Source organism: Octopus sinensis, linkage group LG2, assembly GCF_006345805.1.
Source record: "Octopus sinensis linkage group LG2, ASM634580v1, whole genome shotgun sequence".
Taxonomy (NCBI): Eukaryota; Metazoa; Mollusca; class Cephalopoda; order Octopoda; family Octopodidae; genus Octopus; species Octopus sinensis.
In genome coordinates, this window is record NC_042998.1 from 89,725,454 (window position 1) to 89,743,049 (window position 17,596).

The 17,596-nt window shown below is 34.5% G+C and overlaps 1 protein-coding gene across 10 annotated transcripts in view; it reads left to right on the top strand.

Moving 5' to 3' along the window:
- LOC115223963 (collagen alpha-1(I) chain) overlaps positions 1-17,596 on the top strand; it is a 317,450-nt gene that overhangs the window by 172,260 nt on the left and 127,594 nt on the right. For all 10 annotated transcript variants that reach the window (XM_029794720.2, XM_029794747.2, XM_029794756.2 and 7 more), the window contains one exon: positions 3,207-3,772. In XM_029794720.2, coding sequence (XP_029650580.1) covers positions 3,207-3,772 — 566 coding nt within the window. The remainder of the gene's footprint in view (positions 1-3,206; positions 3,773-17,596) is intronic.

The window sequence follows — 17,596 nt, forward strand, 5'->3', positions numbered from 1 at the left end:
CACACACACACACACACGCGCACGCACGCACACATGCACACATACACATGTGCATATGTGTGTGTGTGTGTGTGTGTGTGTGTGTGTGTGTGTGTGTGTGTGTGTGTGTGTGCATGTAAAAATTTTAATATACGTCAATTTCTATTCCACTTCTTACAATTAGTTAACTAGTTAGTTCCTGCTAAAATCGACGTTAAGTCTGTTGTGTTCTCAATAAAGGTCCAATAGAAATTCCTAATGTCTCCCTATCTGTGGGTGGTATTTGTATAAATTACTGTTGGGTTCAAAACAGACAGATACACATACACAAATATACACAAATGTCTTCAAATGTCTTAGCTAACTTCCGGCATTCGTAACAAACGGCTGATTGAAGTAATTAATGCCTACATGCACTCACACTCAAACAAACACACATACACACACATTATATATATATATATATAATATATATATATATATATATATATATATATACATATATACATACATACATACATACATACATACATACATACATACATACATACATACATTATATATATATTGTGCTAGTTTGCTAATTTTTTTGGCATTCATGTACGAAATAATTAGATTCCTTATTGTATTTCATCAGCTGCTTAATATAACGGAATCATTCATTAATAAATTCCGCAATATATTCGCCCTACCACTGATATCAATGTGAAGTTGCTTTAGTCGAGATTAAAATCTGCTGAAAAAGCGACTAAATAGTTGTATCAACGGGTGTGTCACACGAAATCTTTGACTTCACCAGACAAGCAGAAATTTCTTAATTTCATCTTTCAATTTCTATAACAAGCAATATTAATTATATTAAATCTCTTTAGTTGTATTTCTCTTATAGATGTTTTTGTATATGCATTTATTTCGTCCGTAGATGAATAAAATGTTTGTGTGTTTGTGTGTGCCTGTGTTTATGTAAAAGTAATATATAAATGAGCCTTTGAGCATGTCTTTCTATATGCGACCTTCTTGGTATATGCGTGATACATAAATATATGCAGGGATTTATGTAGTTTATGTCTGAATATGTGTGCATAATTGAAAACTTATCTCATATACCATTGTTTGACTTAACTATTTGTTCGTAGAACAAGCATAAGTGGTTAATAATGTTAATCATTTTTCTGGGTAGGACGTTGATCTGTCAGAGATGTCTTTTGCTGAAGAAGTTGAACATGGCACTGCAAACCACAAAATGTCCGTTAATTTTATAGTAATACCACTGCGCAAATATTTCTCTAACTCAGCTTAGAAGTAGGGAAAACTAAGCGTCTTAATCCCAGATACGTAGTTTTGTAGATAGGACACGAGCCTAGGACTTCTTCAATCGTTTGTGTAGTAAAAATATATCGACTCATCCATCCATCCTTTTTATTACTTATTCATCATAAAAATCGAGGCAATCCTACTAACTGTAGTCTCGGTGTGGCACTGCAAATACACAACAGACAGTTTTTAGTTTCTTACCTAAATATACTAAATGTTAGTATATCAACAGACAGAAAGAAATGAATAGCTTCGCATACTGAAAATACTATCAATGTCACAGAATTGGCACGAAAAACTTATCGTGCATGCACACTAAACAAAAGAATGTGCAACAAGAACTGCGCTTTAATAATGCGGTAGATGCTAATGCATAATCAGATAGGTATTTGTGCATACAAGCCAGGCATCGTTGTTAAGAAATGCGGAGTCAAAAGAGTCTGTTTACATATATGTCAATCATAGCAAAGCGAAATTTCGCTGTAAGAGTTGGAGAAATAGTCTATATAAAACAAAGACAATTCTATTAACAGTGATTGTTATGAGTCTAGTTCTTTTTTTTTTAAACAAAAGGCATGCATACAAATATTTGGCAAGATTACAAAATAGCACACTATACAAAAGTAACTTTGCTAGGTACTATGCATTTGCGAAAACACGAAAATAAATAAAAGAACACCCTTAACAATTAGAAACATCTCCATGTATAATTCAGGTACAAGAGCTGAACTTGGTGATTCAATCGAAAAACAACAACAATAATAATAATAATAATAATAATAATAATGATAATAATAATAATAATAATAATAATAATATTTCTTAACAGAGGCACAAGACTCAAATTTTTTATGGCAGATAGGTCAGTTTTATCCATGACTTCATCACTTCACTCGAGCGCATTTTACCAACAACAGAGGAATGACTGGCAAACCCACTTCAACGGGATTTTAACTCCAAATGTAATGGACATAAATGAATATTCTTTTCTACTCTAGGCACGAGGCCTGAAATTTTGGTGGGAGGGAGCCAGTCGATTAGATCGACTCCAGTACGTAACTGGTACTTAATTTATCAACCCCGAAAGGAGGAACGGCAAAGTCGACCTCGGTGGGATTTGAACTCAGAACATAAATGAATATTCTAAAGTATTTCATTCAGTCCTCCTCTACAGAACCTGAAATCCCCCTTCTGTCGTAATAATAATCATTTCTAATATCGGAACAAGGTCACACATTTTTGAAGAGAAATCGAGTCGATAATATTGGCCTCAATAATTGATTATAATTTATTTTGTGTACACCAGAACGGGTAATGTCGATCGCTGTGAAAGGGAACATTGAGTCAAAACTAGCATAAAATGTTTATAAAGGGAGGTGGGCTCTGAAATACCTACTTACGTTGACATTGATTCCTGCGATATAGTTTCACAATTTTATTAGATAGGATTGACATTAGATGAATAATATGCTAATAAGTTTTGGTCAAGAAGATTAACGATGAAGTAACGGTGGATACTAAAGGCGAAACAGTTGCATTTATTTGGATTTTTAAAAAATTGAACCTTTCACAATTAATTATTTGAAATTAACAACCTTAAAAATAGAAACTGTCGGGCACTAAATAAATATGTGTTAAATAAGAAAGACGAGTTCACTTAGTTTCGTAAGTTATTTTCGACATCTGTGGAGTGACAGATTTACTTCTAGAAGTGTTAAGGAAACAACTCTGATATGTGGATAATACGAATTAATTAAGCTTGTAACAACTTGCTTTATATTTTTTCAAAATTTAACAGTTCACTGTATATTTAAAAATTTGCATTTTTTTTTTCATTATTTTTCTGATATGCAAAATACTAATTCTTTTTCCTGCATTATATTTCTGAATACCTTATTTTTTTTGTTTTACAGAAGGCTTGTTGCCGTTGAATTCAGAACATGTCGACATGTTGGGAGTGATTGGAATCCCTTCAGATCCCGTGAGATTCTCAACGGGGATGGACTATTTTCCAGCCTTCAGACTTCTCGGCAAAAAGGAGTTTAAAGACAATGCAAATCAACTGTTTGGTAGCAAAGCTATAAACGACTTTGCTTTAACGATGGTCGTTCATTTTGAAAAAAAAGATACTAGCTTTATCTTCGCAGTTCTAGACCCTACCGCTACGATTGTACAACTTGGTGTGAGTGTTTCATCAAATAGTCAAGGCAACGAACAAAACATATCGTTATATTACACACCAATAACTGCTGATGTAAATACATCCACTTCTTCCAAAATATTAGCTAGTTTCAAACTCGAAAACCTGCTCAACAACTGGGCGCGGATTAGCTTCATGGTAAAAGACGATATTGTGGAAGTATATTTAAATGGAACGAAGAAAGGAAGACATCAAGTGAACAGAGATCCATTAGTTCTTGAAGATGCCTCTTCTATCTACATCGGAGGAGGTGGTCCAGCCGAAAAAAACATGTTCGTTGTAAGTATATATTTACATTATTGTCAAATACCAAGGATATATATTTAACAGAAAAGTTTCTCTCTTCACCCCCTCTCCCTCATAAACACGCATGCACACACACACACACACACACACACACACACACATACACATACACACATACACACACACACACACACACACACACACACACCACAGACAGAATCAACAAATACCTTCAGCGGAGAGGCATCTCAGTAAATGTTCCGCTGTTATTCTTAAACTTGCTTTTAAATAATGACTTTATTATAACACGTGTGTGTATATGCGTGTATGTATGTATGTATGTATGTATGTATGTATGTATGTATGTATGTATGTATGTATGTATGTCAGGTCACCTTCGAGTGCTGCTGGTAACATATAACCCAGTACAACCTGTTGCATGGTCGGATCGTCGGTGACTAAACCGGCAACCCCACCAAGCTTGCTTGGTGAGGAGGGTGTTTATTGGACACCCTGCAGGATGAAATACAAAACCCGTCAAAGGGCGGATGAACTCTTGAGAGTAAACGGCCATCCAATAAATGTCTTAAGGCCGTATCATGCGCGGGGACATAGAAATAATAGGACTGAATACCCGATCGCGCGATGAAACCATTGGGAGTGAAGGACTCCTAGCCTTTGTTAGGGCATCCTTCTAGGAGAAGGTAACTCAGGTAACTGGGATAACTCTGACATAAAATCTGTGGCTCAGTGGTTACCAATGATGTTGACTTGTTCTTCTTTTCGGATTATGGCTGCTGTTGCTTAGTGGGATTGATTCAGTGCACAGCCTTTCCTCACTTTAAAAAAATTCTTCTTGCACAGGCATTGCACGATAACAACATTGATTAAGCTTCGTGGAATGACCATACTCGATAACGAGGGGGCAGCCACCATGTATGTATGTATGTATGTATGTATGTATGTATGTATGTATGTATGTATGTATGTGTGCATGGATTACGATGGTATCACTGAGGAGCATTCGTTAAATATGGCTAGTATTTGACATCCGAATTTAGTGGCACTCATCTCTCTCCATGTCTATCCAGAGCCGGTTCCCTCCAGAACAAGAAAATTGAGAGAAAATAAGCAGAGAGAAGAATGTATTTAATTGCTGGTCTGGTACTTCTCTATCGACTCCAAAAAGACAAAAATTTGAATTTGAGGATAGCTAAAAGTCAGAACGAACATAACGAGGCAGTTCTATCCGGCTTCTTAACGACTGTGCCAATTCGCCTCATATAAGTATGTGTTTGTGTATGTATGTATGCATGTATGTATGTATGTACGTATGTATGCATGCATGCATGTATGTATGTATGTATATGTGTATTTTTGTGCATGTCTGTTTGTGTGTGTATTGTGTGAGCATATATGCATGTGCATATGTACATGTAGGTATATATACACATTTATATATGTGTGTCTTTGTGTGTGTGTATATATATATATATATATATATATATATATATAATAAATGAATAAATATATATAAATACGTAAATATATATTTGTCACATACCTGAGATTAATAAGACATAGAGATAGATAAAATACATAAATGTAACTATATAAAGTGCGAACCCATACACACACACAAGCATACACACAAGAAATTTCATGGGCGGCCATAACAATGTCATCAACACAACGACAGCAGCAGCGACCGTGACAACGATGTTAGTGCCGAAAAGGAAAATTCAACCGCAGTAAATAAAATTGTTTTCATTTACCAGATGCAGTTCGGTTGGTGAAGCTGGTTCAAGGGAAGGCCGCAAATCGTTGACGGGGTCACCAAATGTAGTGGTTAGGAGAGTTTCATGGAAAACAGATGCAAATGGAATGTGTATGCCTTTAAAGTAAACAAATGCGTAAACCGATCCATAATTTAAAATGATTTATTCACTGGACTTGATTTGTTATAGGTACATACAAATGTTGACAACTGCTACGAGTTGCTAGAAATATATACAGGGTACATTTGTTGAAGTCATATATCAGGAATGAATATGTTTGTGTGTGTGCGTAGTTCATTTGAGACAGTAGTCTATCGTAGCACTTCGAAAATTCTGTGCGGTCATTCAAAACCTGTTGTGTGGTCGACCTTCATCGATGCCTGCAGGGATTTTCTCTCTTTCGTCTCTGTTGACCAGCGTATTTATAATAAACGTGGCAGCTAGAAAGACAGACATACTGCAGCAGAGTTTGTACCTAAATAGGTCAGCTCCTGTCCATTTGAACTTCGCCTGACTTGGCTGAGGTCGTAAGTCAAAGGGAAATGATCAATCAATTTTTGACAGGAGAAGAAAAACCTTTTTTCGCGCCTGTTGATCGTCGTGGTTTGGACGACCGAGAATTCTTAGATTCGGTTTCGAGGCTTGGAGATGGAAGTGTTAATTTTTACATATGTATGCATACGTACATACACATACACTGGGCTTCCACCAATGTCCGTCTACCAATACCACTCGCAAGGCATTGCTCTGCTCAAGGCTATGATAGAAGACATGTCCAAAGTACACACTTAGAGATGAGAAAACTAGTTGACTGTTTCAGTATTCCACAACAGATTCTCAATAGAATAAATAATATACCGAATGTCAAAAACCAGATGATGAATTGTTAAAGCCTGTTGACGTATACATTCGAAAGTTTAATCCCGATCGCTGGGGAATAGAAACTAGTCGTTGGTTTTGTTCAATACTTCACCTCACCTTTCGACACCACCACTTTTGTTGAAGTCTTTTCAAACAACCGGCTGAAAACTTAAGTGAAATCTAAGAAGAAACCATAGTTTCCATGGGAAGTTAAGAATGAGCAACGAGTAATGATTCAGTAATTTCGCACATAAACTAGACGGCAATTGTTTTTAAAATGGCACAGAGAAAATTAGATTTGACGCTATAAATCAATGGCAAACTTCCTTCTCTACTTTTTTCCATCGTTTACCACCACCCGCGAAATAATGTCTTGATTCATATCAATTATAATCGTGGGAGTATGAGTGTGTATGTGTGCGGAGGGGCTTATAGTTACACGAACAAGTACAAACACATGCATATAATGTGTGTGTGTGTGTGTGTGTGTGTGTGTGTGTGTGTGTATGTGTGTGTGTGTTTGCATTCGTGTGCGTGTATACGTAAACGTGTAGGTAAATGTCTAGTGGTGATGAGTCAAAATAATTGTCATCATTAAAATATACTTTATAATTATGAATTTTACTCTCACGCTTGTGTACGTGCGCGCGCGCGTGTGTGTGTATGCGTATGAGCGTATGCATGTTTGCCCAATTGAATTTGTGTGTGGAAATCATCTTTGTGTATGTATTTTGTGTGACTGGAGACTGGAGGTAATGGCAGACAAGAAACATATACCTTCTGTTCGAAAGAGGTAATACTACTCATAAACTTATACACATGTATGCATTTATAATCATTGATTTTATATATGCATGCGCGTGCGCACGCACACACACACAGATACATACTTATATGAATGCACAGATATAGATTTATAAATAACTCCTGACGGTGCCCTATGATTGGTAGTACATTTTTTAAATGAAAATAATCGTAAATCTGCAAAATTTTATTACTTCGAACACTGTAACAGATATATTCATTTCTTTAAAACTGTATTTCCTTTTCAAAACCCACTGTATAGGAAAATAACACCACTGTTATTCTAATTACTGAAGGAGTATCAATTCAGCTTGTTTATTTATATAATATATCCAGTCGATGTATCCATATATATCCATGCTATCTATCTGATATATCTAATATATCCATAATATATATGGCAGAATTGTGCAATAAGCATATCCCCACTATGCCTTTCTAATTTTTGATTATTTAGAAATTTTTTGTGGATTTCTAAGTTTTATACGTTGAAAATTACGAATGTATATAACAGTTACAGATAGTGGGGCATGCACTGTCTTACAGCGAATCGCTGCATCCACTATTTGTCATCGATTACTTGCACCTGGCGAGTGACAACTTTTCGCCATTCAGGTGACAACCCTCCAACTCATTGCTAGTGAGGGCTTTATGAGGTCGGAGTGCAAATCCTAACTCAACCAACCCCACAAAAAATATGCCAAATGCATGAGTTTTGTTTCGTTTATTTCACCCTCTGTGAATAACTCTAAACGCTGAGCGCAACCCTAGACCCTAAAACCTAAAACCCTGATAGTAAGTTGATCTTATCTTAAAAGTAATATTATTCATCAAAATTTATTACATTTAATTCAGAAAAAGGACAAATTATAAAATTGGAAAAAATGTCAAAAATGGAAAAGTTGTCTATTGTGAAATGTTGAATGTGAACTCTGTGCATGCGCACTAAGATTTAGATTCTAGCTCACTTCCGCTGTTTACAGCAGTGCTTGAAAGGAAGATGTGATCGTCACATTGACCATGACAGAGTAAGTTGAGCAGAGAATCTGTATAAAGTTTTGCCAAAAGCTTGGCGATACCTGCTCAGAGGCCTACGCAAAGTCTTCAAAGACTTTTCATCTTCCTCGATACAATCAAGGAGATCTTGTGCAACTGAAACCCGAGTGTCTTTTTGGGTCAACTGAAAGCAGTTTTGGCGCAAACGTGGCAGACACGCATCTCATACCCAAATCTTCAGTGATAATGGACTGAATAAACCGTAACTAATCTTCACATCCTCTGATAACTCGCGGATGGTGATTCGACGATTTTCCTTCACAGCTGCACGCATATCTGTGATGTTTTTCTCAGTTCTGCTGATTGCAGGTCTCTCGGAAGTTCGGCTATATCGACATTTTTTCGGCTATCTTGGAAACGTCTGAATCACTCGTATACTTGTGTGTAGCTCATATACTCCTATCCACACACTCTCTGTAACTTTGCGTAGTCCTCTGATCAGGTATCAACATGGCAACTTTCTCTGTCATGGTCAATGCGACGATCAAACGGTACACACATTCCTTCCTAGCACTGTTGTAAACAACAGATGTATGCTAGAACGTTAAAACCTAGTAGGGATTTACTTATTAGCAGAACTCCAATTAGGAAATCTTAAACTGGAGGGTGGATTATATAGAGATGACCTCCTGCTAATAACGAAAATTCGCACGAATTGGAAATATATAAGAAGAAAATATATAGGTTTTTTTTAAAGAAATGGGCTTAGGATTACAATTTATAACGAAAATAGCAATGTTAATTACTTAGATGTAAATTTTAACTTAATAACAGGTATAACCCTACCCTACCATAAAATTAACGAAAACCTGATATATATTAATGCTAAGAGTAACCATCCACCTTCAATTAAGAAAGCGTTAGCAAATGATATAGGGAAAATAATTTCATTACTTTCTTCCAACTATGAGATATTCAATAAACATGCACCATATTATAATTAAGCGCTTCATAAGGTAGAATATAATAATAATATGAAAGTGTATACACACACACACACACACACACACACACACACACACATACGCACACACGCACAAATTTATATTTATCTATACAGAGAGACAAACGTGTGTATAATTGTGTATGTATTTGTGTGTTTGTGCATATTTAGTGATTGTCGAACTGTTAATCTACTCGTACACAGAGATAGATTTAATGTGCAATATCTCGATCCCCTAAAGTGAAGCTATCCTGAAGTAAATCAAGAATACCCAGTATCCTTATTGTTTATATATTTGCGTACTTTTTGTTAATGTCAAAAATACCCACGATATCTTATTGTACTACATTGCAAGTTAGAAAGCATTTGTGTTAAAACCTTTTATCATTTTTAATCAATTCGTCTCACAGGATTCTGTATTCATGAACCTGATAATGATAAATAATAGCTTTTTGATTGCTTCACTAGTCTGAAGAAGTCCCCACATATCATGACCTACTGCGCAAGCGAAAGAAATGATTATCTATATACACAGATATGCACTCACCCCTATACGTATATATATAATGTGCATGTGTGAGTACAGACGCGTAAACATCGTCCATTTGTATAGTTGACTAGATACTAAACAAAGATAGTCTTCTATGGTGTCCCAATGACCCAATAATTTGTAGGTCGATAGCCACAGTAAATTTGAGACCTGCGGTATTTGGGAAACTGTATATTACATTGTGCTGAATTCACTTTTATGGGGAAACTGTTTAGTATCTGTAAAAAGCTTTTAAATCATTTTGAAATCTGACAAATTCTAGCGTTGATTTAACATTTTTTAAGAAAAACTTGCGCACTCGTACTTTTATACAAAATAACTTGCTCAAATTTCCTTGAAACATCACTGCACTTGTCTTGAAAAGAAGATAACAACATCCTTTTTTGTTTCTCGGGATTATATTCCCCAAACCAAAGGAATAAGATAAGCAATCAATTTTCATGCTGACTGATGTTTTCTTCCACTGAAACTAATTCAAATTGCCTTTAATTGGTTCACGCCCATTGCAGATCCTTAATGACTGTATGTTGCATAACTTGACTTCATTTAGCTTTAGCATTTATCAAAATTCAGCAAGCTCGGATCTTATAACACATAACATCTACTAAATAGTCCTTAATAGTCGTAAAGTTTCAATGCAGCCTGTTTTATATTTCTGATGCTAAACCATTTAATTCGTGTCGGTCCTGGAACTTATAAAAACAATAAGAAGAATTACTATAAATGAATACTGCAGAGTAAATATTGCTGATTAATATTCAAAGCAGATAGAAATCTTCACTTGAAAAAAAGACAATTCTTCTTATGTAGAATATAAATTTAATAAGATTTTGTCTTCCATGCTTTGAAAATTGATGAATCCAGTATCAATAATAACGAATCAAAATGCATCTTCTAAGAAAATATCTATATTAATTAAGCCTTATTAAAATTGAAGCAATATCTACAATAATTGCTTTAACGTTAGTAAAACAAAGGAATTTAATGTGGTAATATTATGTATTTTGAAAAAGTATCATAAAACCCAAGATTTCGATTATATGGGCTTACTCTCCATTTATATTATGTTTTAACATGTAAAACAATTTTATTCTAAATGTTCAGATCATTAAAATTGTATAGAGTGTGATATGAACTCATTTATGAACATCAGTCTCGCTACGGCATCCAATTACCCACTTCACTAATTTCATTGCCTCATCAATAATTGTTTATTTTCCTTTTTTTTGTGATGCTCAACGCGTCCACTTCTTTTTTATTTTTTACTTTCCCGGTCGCAAATGCTCTCACTTTTCCTGTCCAGGCTCAAAATAACTTTACCGCAAAATTTTTAAACTGAAGTTTAAGGGGGTATTTTGCATACAATTTGCGAAGGCGTGAAAGAAGTACATTGGTATTGAATCCCTAAATTGCATATACATTAAAAATCTTAATTGTGGAGACTGGAAATAACCACTTGTTCACGTTTTGAAATAATTTGAAATCGGATGTTCTAAACGCTCACCAATATTAGATTCTCCACTTGAGATATCTATCCACTGTCAACATTATTACAAAAGTGTGTGAGAAACGTTTGTCAGCGGATGAATATAGGTTCAATTTAACACATTGGCATCCCTTACCAAAACAGGTTCTACTTCCGGCATGAATTGACATATGCGGTTGTCTTCTGCTTTTGTTTCTTGAGCACATTCATGTGATCTTTTCCACTTGATGACGATGGCGAAACCAAGTGGCTGATTAAATGCTCTCGACACTGCTGACATATGACAGCACTTGGTCACTTAGGAACTTTAAACAAAAAGGAAAAACTCGCAATGACTAAAATATATAGCCTTTAAATAGAAAGCAAGAGTTTTCAGTGACTAAAGTATATTCTAGAACTATCTAGGAACTAATTGTGATGACAGCAATCTACGTACAAAAATGAATGACGAAGATTTTAAAACGGTAAAAAATGGCATCAATACATTTTCAACTTTTCAATAATTCAATCACACAAATATATTACGATGTCCCTTACTAAGTCATTATATAGGTGAATAAAGACTACACTTAGACAGTGGAAATGATTGCCTGTTGCAGCGAAACATCCTGAATAGTAACACCGTGAAATTAAGATCCTTTTAAATTTTTAAGGGCGATATTTAGTTTCTGTTTTAAGTAGAAGGACGTGTTATTGTTTTATTTTTGATTTCACTTTGGCGGACGCAGTTGATCTGCTTTATCCCCCAATAGGCCTTTTTAAATATAGTAGCCTAATCACGGTCCTACGGATGGGAAAATTAATTGTGAGCAGAAAATGTTGTTTCATACATTAATTGATTATTAAAATGACTTAACGTGCATAAGATGAAAGGCCCATGATGCGACATTTGTGTAAGTCAATTAATGTGAATAACCATCCCACCAGAAGCAGAGATCTCTTTTGGTGTTAGAGGGACAATGCCGCATATTTACAAAGAGGCTGGAAGTTCAGGTTTGATAACAGAGAGCAATATATACAAATATATAACTGTCTTGAAATGATGACGAATCAGAGTACAATTCATACAAATAATTTTGGCGAAAATAGATGCATGCGTTGAGTAATTTATGCTACACAAAATAATAAAAGTATAAATTGATCCGAATGAAGTTCATTGATTGCCCACATCTGGTACTTGTGAATAATGCTTTGATTAAACACAATATATTCAGCGAAAGTTTTGTTTTCATTCTTCGTTTTTACCATAAAGCCAATTCCATCTAAATTTCCTACTCTGGACATCAGTAGATAAAACTGGCCAAGAGAGAAGTATTCATAGTGTGCTTCAGCTGACCGCCGGTCTTTTTAAGCTCAATTTCTGTGAGTTATAAGACCAGAGAAATGTGAGCAGAAATTGTCACCATTGCATTTGGAATGGCAGAGTACAATCAATTGGTTGTATATGTGTTCTTGAAACAAATAAAACGCACGCGCGCGCAAACATATACGTACCAGTGTGTATTCTATGCTACATGCTCATGTTTGTTGAATGATGTGCAGTCTGTCTCAACCTATTTTTTCTGCATCTCTTCGTCTTTCACTATTATATCACTGTACATGTGTGTGTATGTGTGTTTAGTGTGTGAATATGTGTGTGTCTATATAATTTTTATATATACCTATATCTTTTTTTTTTATAAGCATATCAAATTTTCCTTCGTACATAAATGAGTATTGACTTCAGTGTTTTCACTTACATTTCTTTCAAATTTTACTTTCGTTTTGTGATACACACAGCACACATGCGAATTTATACTAGATATTTATCCTTTAGCTTGGTTAGTAAAATATCTCGCTAAAACATTCAAATATGTAATTTTCTCATTTTTCTAGACTTGAGTTCAAATTCAGCTAGATTCTACTTTACTGTTAAATATGTACCACCAATTGTCACTCACTCACGGCTATGACTTGGTAAGATGTACCATGATTTTGCTAATTGTTTTAGGCGCCTATGTAGTCGCTAGCATATATAGATACCTTATGAGAATTTTCCACCTTTCACCCAACGGAATATCTAGGATGTAACAGCTGGAAGAAGAGGGTGGTCCAACACCCAGATGGTACGCATTACAGCTGAGTAAACTGGAGCAACGTAAAATTAAGTGCCTTACAAACGACACGGCGCAGTTACCAGATCCTTAGTTTGGGAATCAACCCAACGCTACGATCGTGAGCCCAACATTCAAATCACTAAGTTACACGATTGCACGCATGTCTTAAAACTAAGGATAAAATGAACTACTACTGAGATATTTATTTGATTCGACTGCGCCTTTCCTTTTTGAAAGTTAGTCTTGCGTTTATTTCCAGTCACGATTAGTGTTTGTTAGAATTTGCATAAACATACCATTATGAGTATAGGTCTGTGTGTCTATATAAGTGTGTGTGTGTTTGTTTGTGTGTGTGTATGTGTGTGTACGTGTGTGTGTGTAGGTATAAAATATACTAGCCGTCATTTAATTTTTTATGGATGCTGCTTTTACTTTCAATTAATAACTTTTCTATACATGAATATGTGTACATAAAACTATAAGATAGCACACACACATACATACATACATAAATATATATATATATATATTATATATATATATATATATATATATATATATATATCAGTTGAATGAAGTTAAAATATGTTTTTTTTTTATTATTGTATTTAAAAAAGATTTTTACAATGGTGAAGCGTGTTAAACATTAAAAAATATTTTTTAATGTTCATAAAGTTCAATTAGCGCTTTCATACGTTCGTAGTAATCAACAGATTTCAAAATGCATTTAATTGATAGTTGAGTCCTTGACAACTGTAGTAAAATGACTGACTTCTTCCTTTTCATACCTCTTAGAAGTCTCTAACAAGCTTATTTCTGGAAATACGGTTTTGACCAATCCACATGCAGCTTAAACGTCACAGTTTGTCGGGCGTACCGATATTACTGGCATAGATTACACCTTTACTTTAACCAATTAGCTTGCAGTTTACATGTAATGGTTTTATGAGTGAGTAAATTTGGTTTCGATAGCTTTATTTCGATTGGTAGGAGTCTTCTATAATTTGTTTATATTCATATGTTGAAAATATTTTTAATCCACATCATTAACTGGTTGTTATATCATTGTTGTTATTTCCGTTCAGAACAGGTTCGAACATTTTAATAAAACGCTTTTCTTTTATCTTTCTTCCAACCTCGCTTGCGTCATGTAGTTTGTGGAAAGGTAAAATTAGGAACATTTTCTGACCACATGTTTCTATATGTTCCCTCAATGGAATCTGGTGAACATTAGTGTTCTGTATTTGTTGTAATTTTTTTAAATACAATAATAAAAAACGTGAAAACTAGACCATGTCTTCGCTTTATTCAACTGATATATTATTCTATACACATTGACACAAATTCAGAAAATATAAATATGTATATATATATATATATATATATATATATATATATATATATATATATATATATATATATATATATATTATATATATATATATACATATATATATGTATATGTATATATGAGATTAATGCGAGCTTGCCGCCCGCTTTCGATGTCCCATTGCAGTCATCTCACTTTACCTATACTCTTACTTTCCTCGAATTAGCAGTGTGGATTTAACAGTGTAAGTGCATTCCTAGACTAAAGAAATCGCTATTATTCGCATAACTGAATCCAATAATTGACCCGATTTCAATTCCAGGATAAACACAGTTTATTTTTGTTATTTCGCTAACAGCCGTGAGAAAAACCAGAACATCACATATTTGTAGTCTCGTAACTAAGGGAGAAATTATTTTCAATCAGTTTATTGCATTTATTTTACTGTTGTAAATGAATTTGTAAAATGCAATCGCAATAAATTGGTGGTAAGTTCTCGGCGAACGGAGTTTGTGACAAAACAGGTTCGAAACTTGTTATATAATTCAACTTCAGTGAACCCTATATTGTACGTGCAATTTTCGAATGTAGTCAATGCATTGTGCTAAGCTGTCGTGCTGGTTTTCATAGACAGAAACTTCAAAAGTCGTTCGTCGTGGTTCATTGACTCAAAAAGATTACAGGACACTCTCATTCCATTCAAAGTTGTAAAATGCAAATGTTAAGTAAGTATACAAAATCGAAAGCTCGTTTTCAATGAAATGTTCTCAATGTTTCACAGAGATTTTATTCTTTCGAAAGTTATGTCATCCGAGCTCTCTTTTGGGTCGTACTATATATCTTCATTATTAGAATTAGACTTCTACATAGTTATATACTAAATTGTTGTTCAAACATTTATTTTAATGAATAGATGTCACACGCTAAATTTGACTTGAAAAGTGATTTTGGCCCCTTACTCTCTCTTTCTGTTTCAGATAGAGCCGGTTCGTGTAATTATTAGTATAGTTTTCATTCATATTATTGAATAGCTCGGGTCAATTCCTTTTGAAGTAGGTAATCAGCAATCAGAAATAGGTCTGAGCACCATAGTAATGCATACTAAGAGTATCATGCTCAAAACAGACAAGTCCGTTTTGACGTGTCTATTTCGAAGATAAAATTGTAGAGAAACATTTACTGCTACAGCGAAGCAAACTATCAGTAAATAATTCCGCGATCTCTATTTCTGTTGAATATTTACAATTAACTTTTTATTCTTTAAGCGTTTAGATTACGATACAAAATTGTGGCATCTGCACACATATTTAATCATTTTGATAATAGTGAACAACCATGATCGGTTGATCTTTTGAATCTTGCCGAAATGCACTTCCGTTTCACTTGCTTTATAGGCAAAGGGCCAAACTATGTGACATTCAAATCAAGTGCGAAATATTTGTTACAAAACTTGTTGGGTGCAGTTAAAGATGGAATACCAAGGTTTGAACTTTGGACCACTATTTTACTTTGTTATCAATCAGAATTAGAGTTATTTCTTGTTCGGAGAGATACTTTTAGATTATAGATTTATATAGAACACATTTTGGCAGAATGTTGTTAGTTCTGTTCTTCCCTGTTGTGGGCATGATCGTTGACAATAATAGGGACATTAAACTGCATCCTGTAGTGAGGATTGAGTTCTGGATTTTTGAGTTGCGAAGAGTCACCTATCAATTACCATTACTCCAAGGTCCGTTCTGAGTCAGAAAGGTAGTACCTGTCAGGGACCCCTCTATAGATCAAATTGATTTTTGTAAGGGTGGATTGAGTTCCTGGCATGAAATAGCTGCGGAAGCAACTATTTCATGCCAGTGTGCTTTCTGCCGTAGGCGGAAGCGGCGTGAAATGATGAATACAGAAATATTGCTACACTATAATATGCATATAATTAGCTTGAATTGTATTTATGATTCTAGGCATCTAAGTTGTTAAGAGACAATTCGATAAATTGCATTTAGCTAGGTGTCCTTGTATAGTTGGGTCTTGTCTTGACAGAGTGGTCCTACAAATCATAAATGAAGAATAGAATCAAACTCCATTTTATAGCTATTTTGCTTCTTTCTTTTTTCTTTTGGCTAACTAGTTTATGAAAAGCTATTGGACATATGTCTGAGGTGAGTATGTATGTGTGTGCACGCGCAAGTATTTGTATGAATTGATTATATGTATGAATTATTAAAACCCGTGGATACAAATATTTCCTTTCGTATTGTCGGCAATATGCCCTATATATACATTTCCTCACTGGGAAATAAAGTGAATCAGTCATTTAGAAAGGAGTGTCTAGGAAATTGTAAACCTGAGAAGCTCTTCAAAATGAAACATTTCTATGAGTCTCTGCACACCTGTTTTATTAGCTTTACACTTGATTGATGATAGTATTTGAAACTAAGATTACATCTATGAGCAAAACTTAAGATATTTAAGCTTCACCACGATTAAAACAAATTCGTAAAAATACTGCTGAAGAAATCAGCATATCTCATCATATACCGATAAAAAATATTGCATGAGAATTTTGCATAACTGATCGTATGAAACGCCGAATGAAATAAAGGAGAAGAATTCATCTATTAACTTTTATATGTTTCTATGAATGCTATTTCAGGAATGTTCTTTGAAAGTATTTTGTGTCACTTTGTGATATGTACATGTATTCTTTTTTCATAAGCAATCTAACCTGTGCTAGTTGGTACCCAAAAACCATTCAAGAGATATAATGTAGGATTTTCGTTTCGCATCAGTTGGCAAACGGCTTAAGTTGCAAAACAACTCGTCTTTGATAACTATGTCACACACGGATGAACTTCTTTCAAAGCTGCTAACTTATAACCTAAAGTAGTATTCCCTCCCTATTAGTGTGTGTATCGTGTGTATGAATTTATATTTGTGCACATATATGCATGAAAGA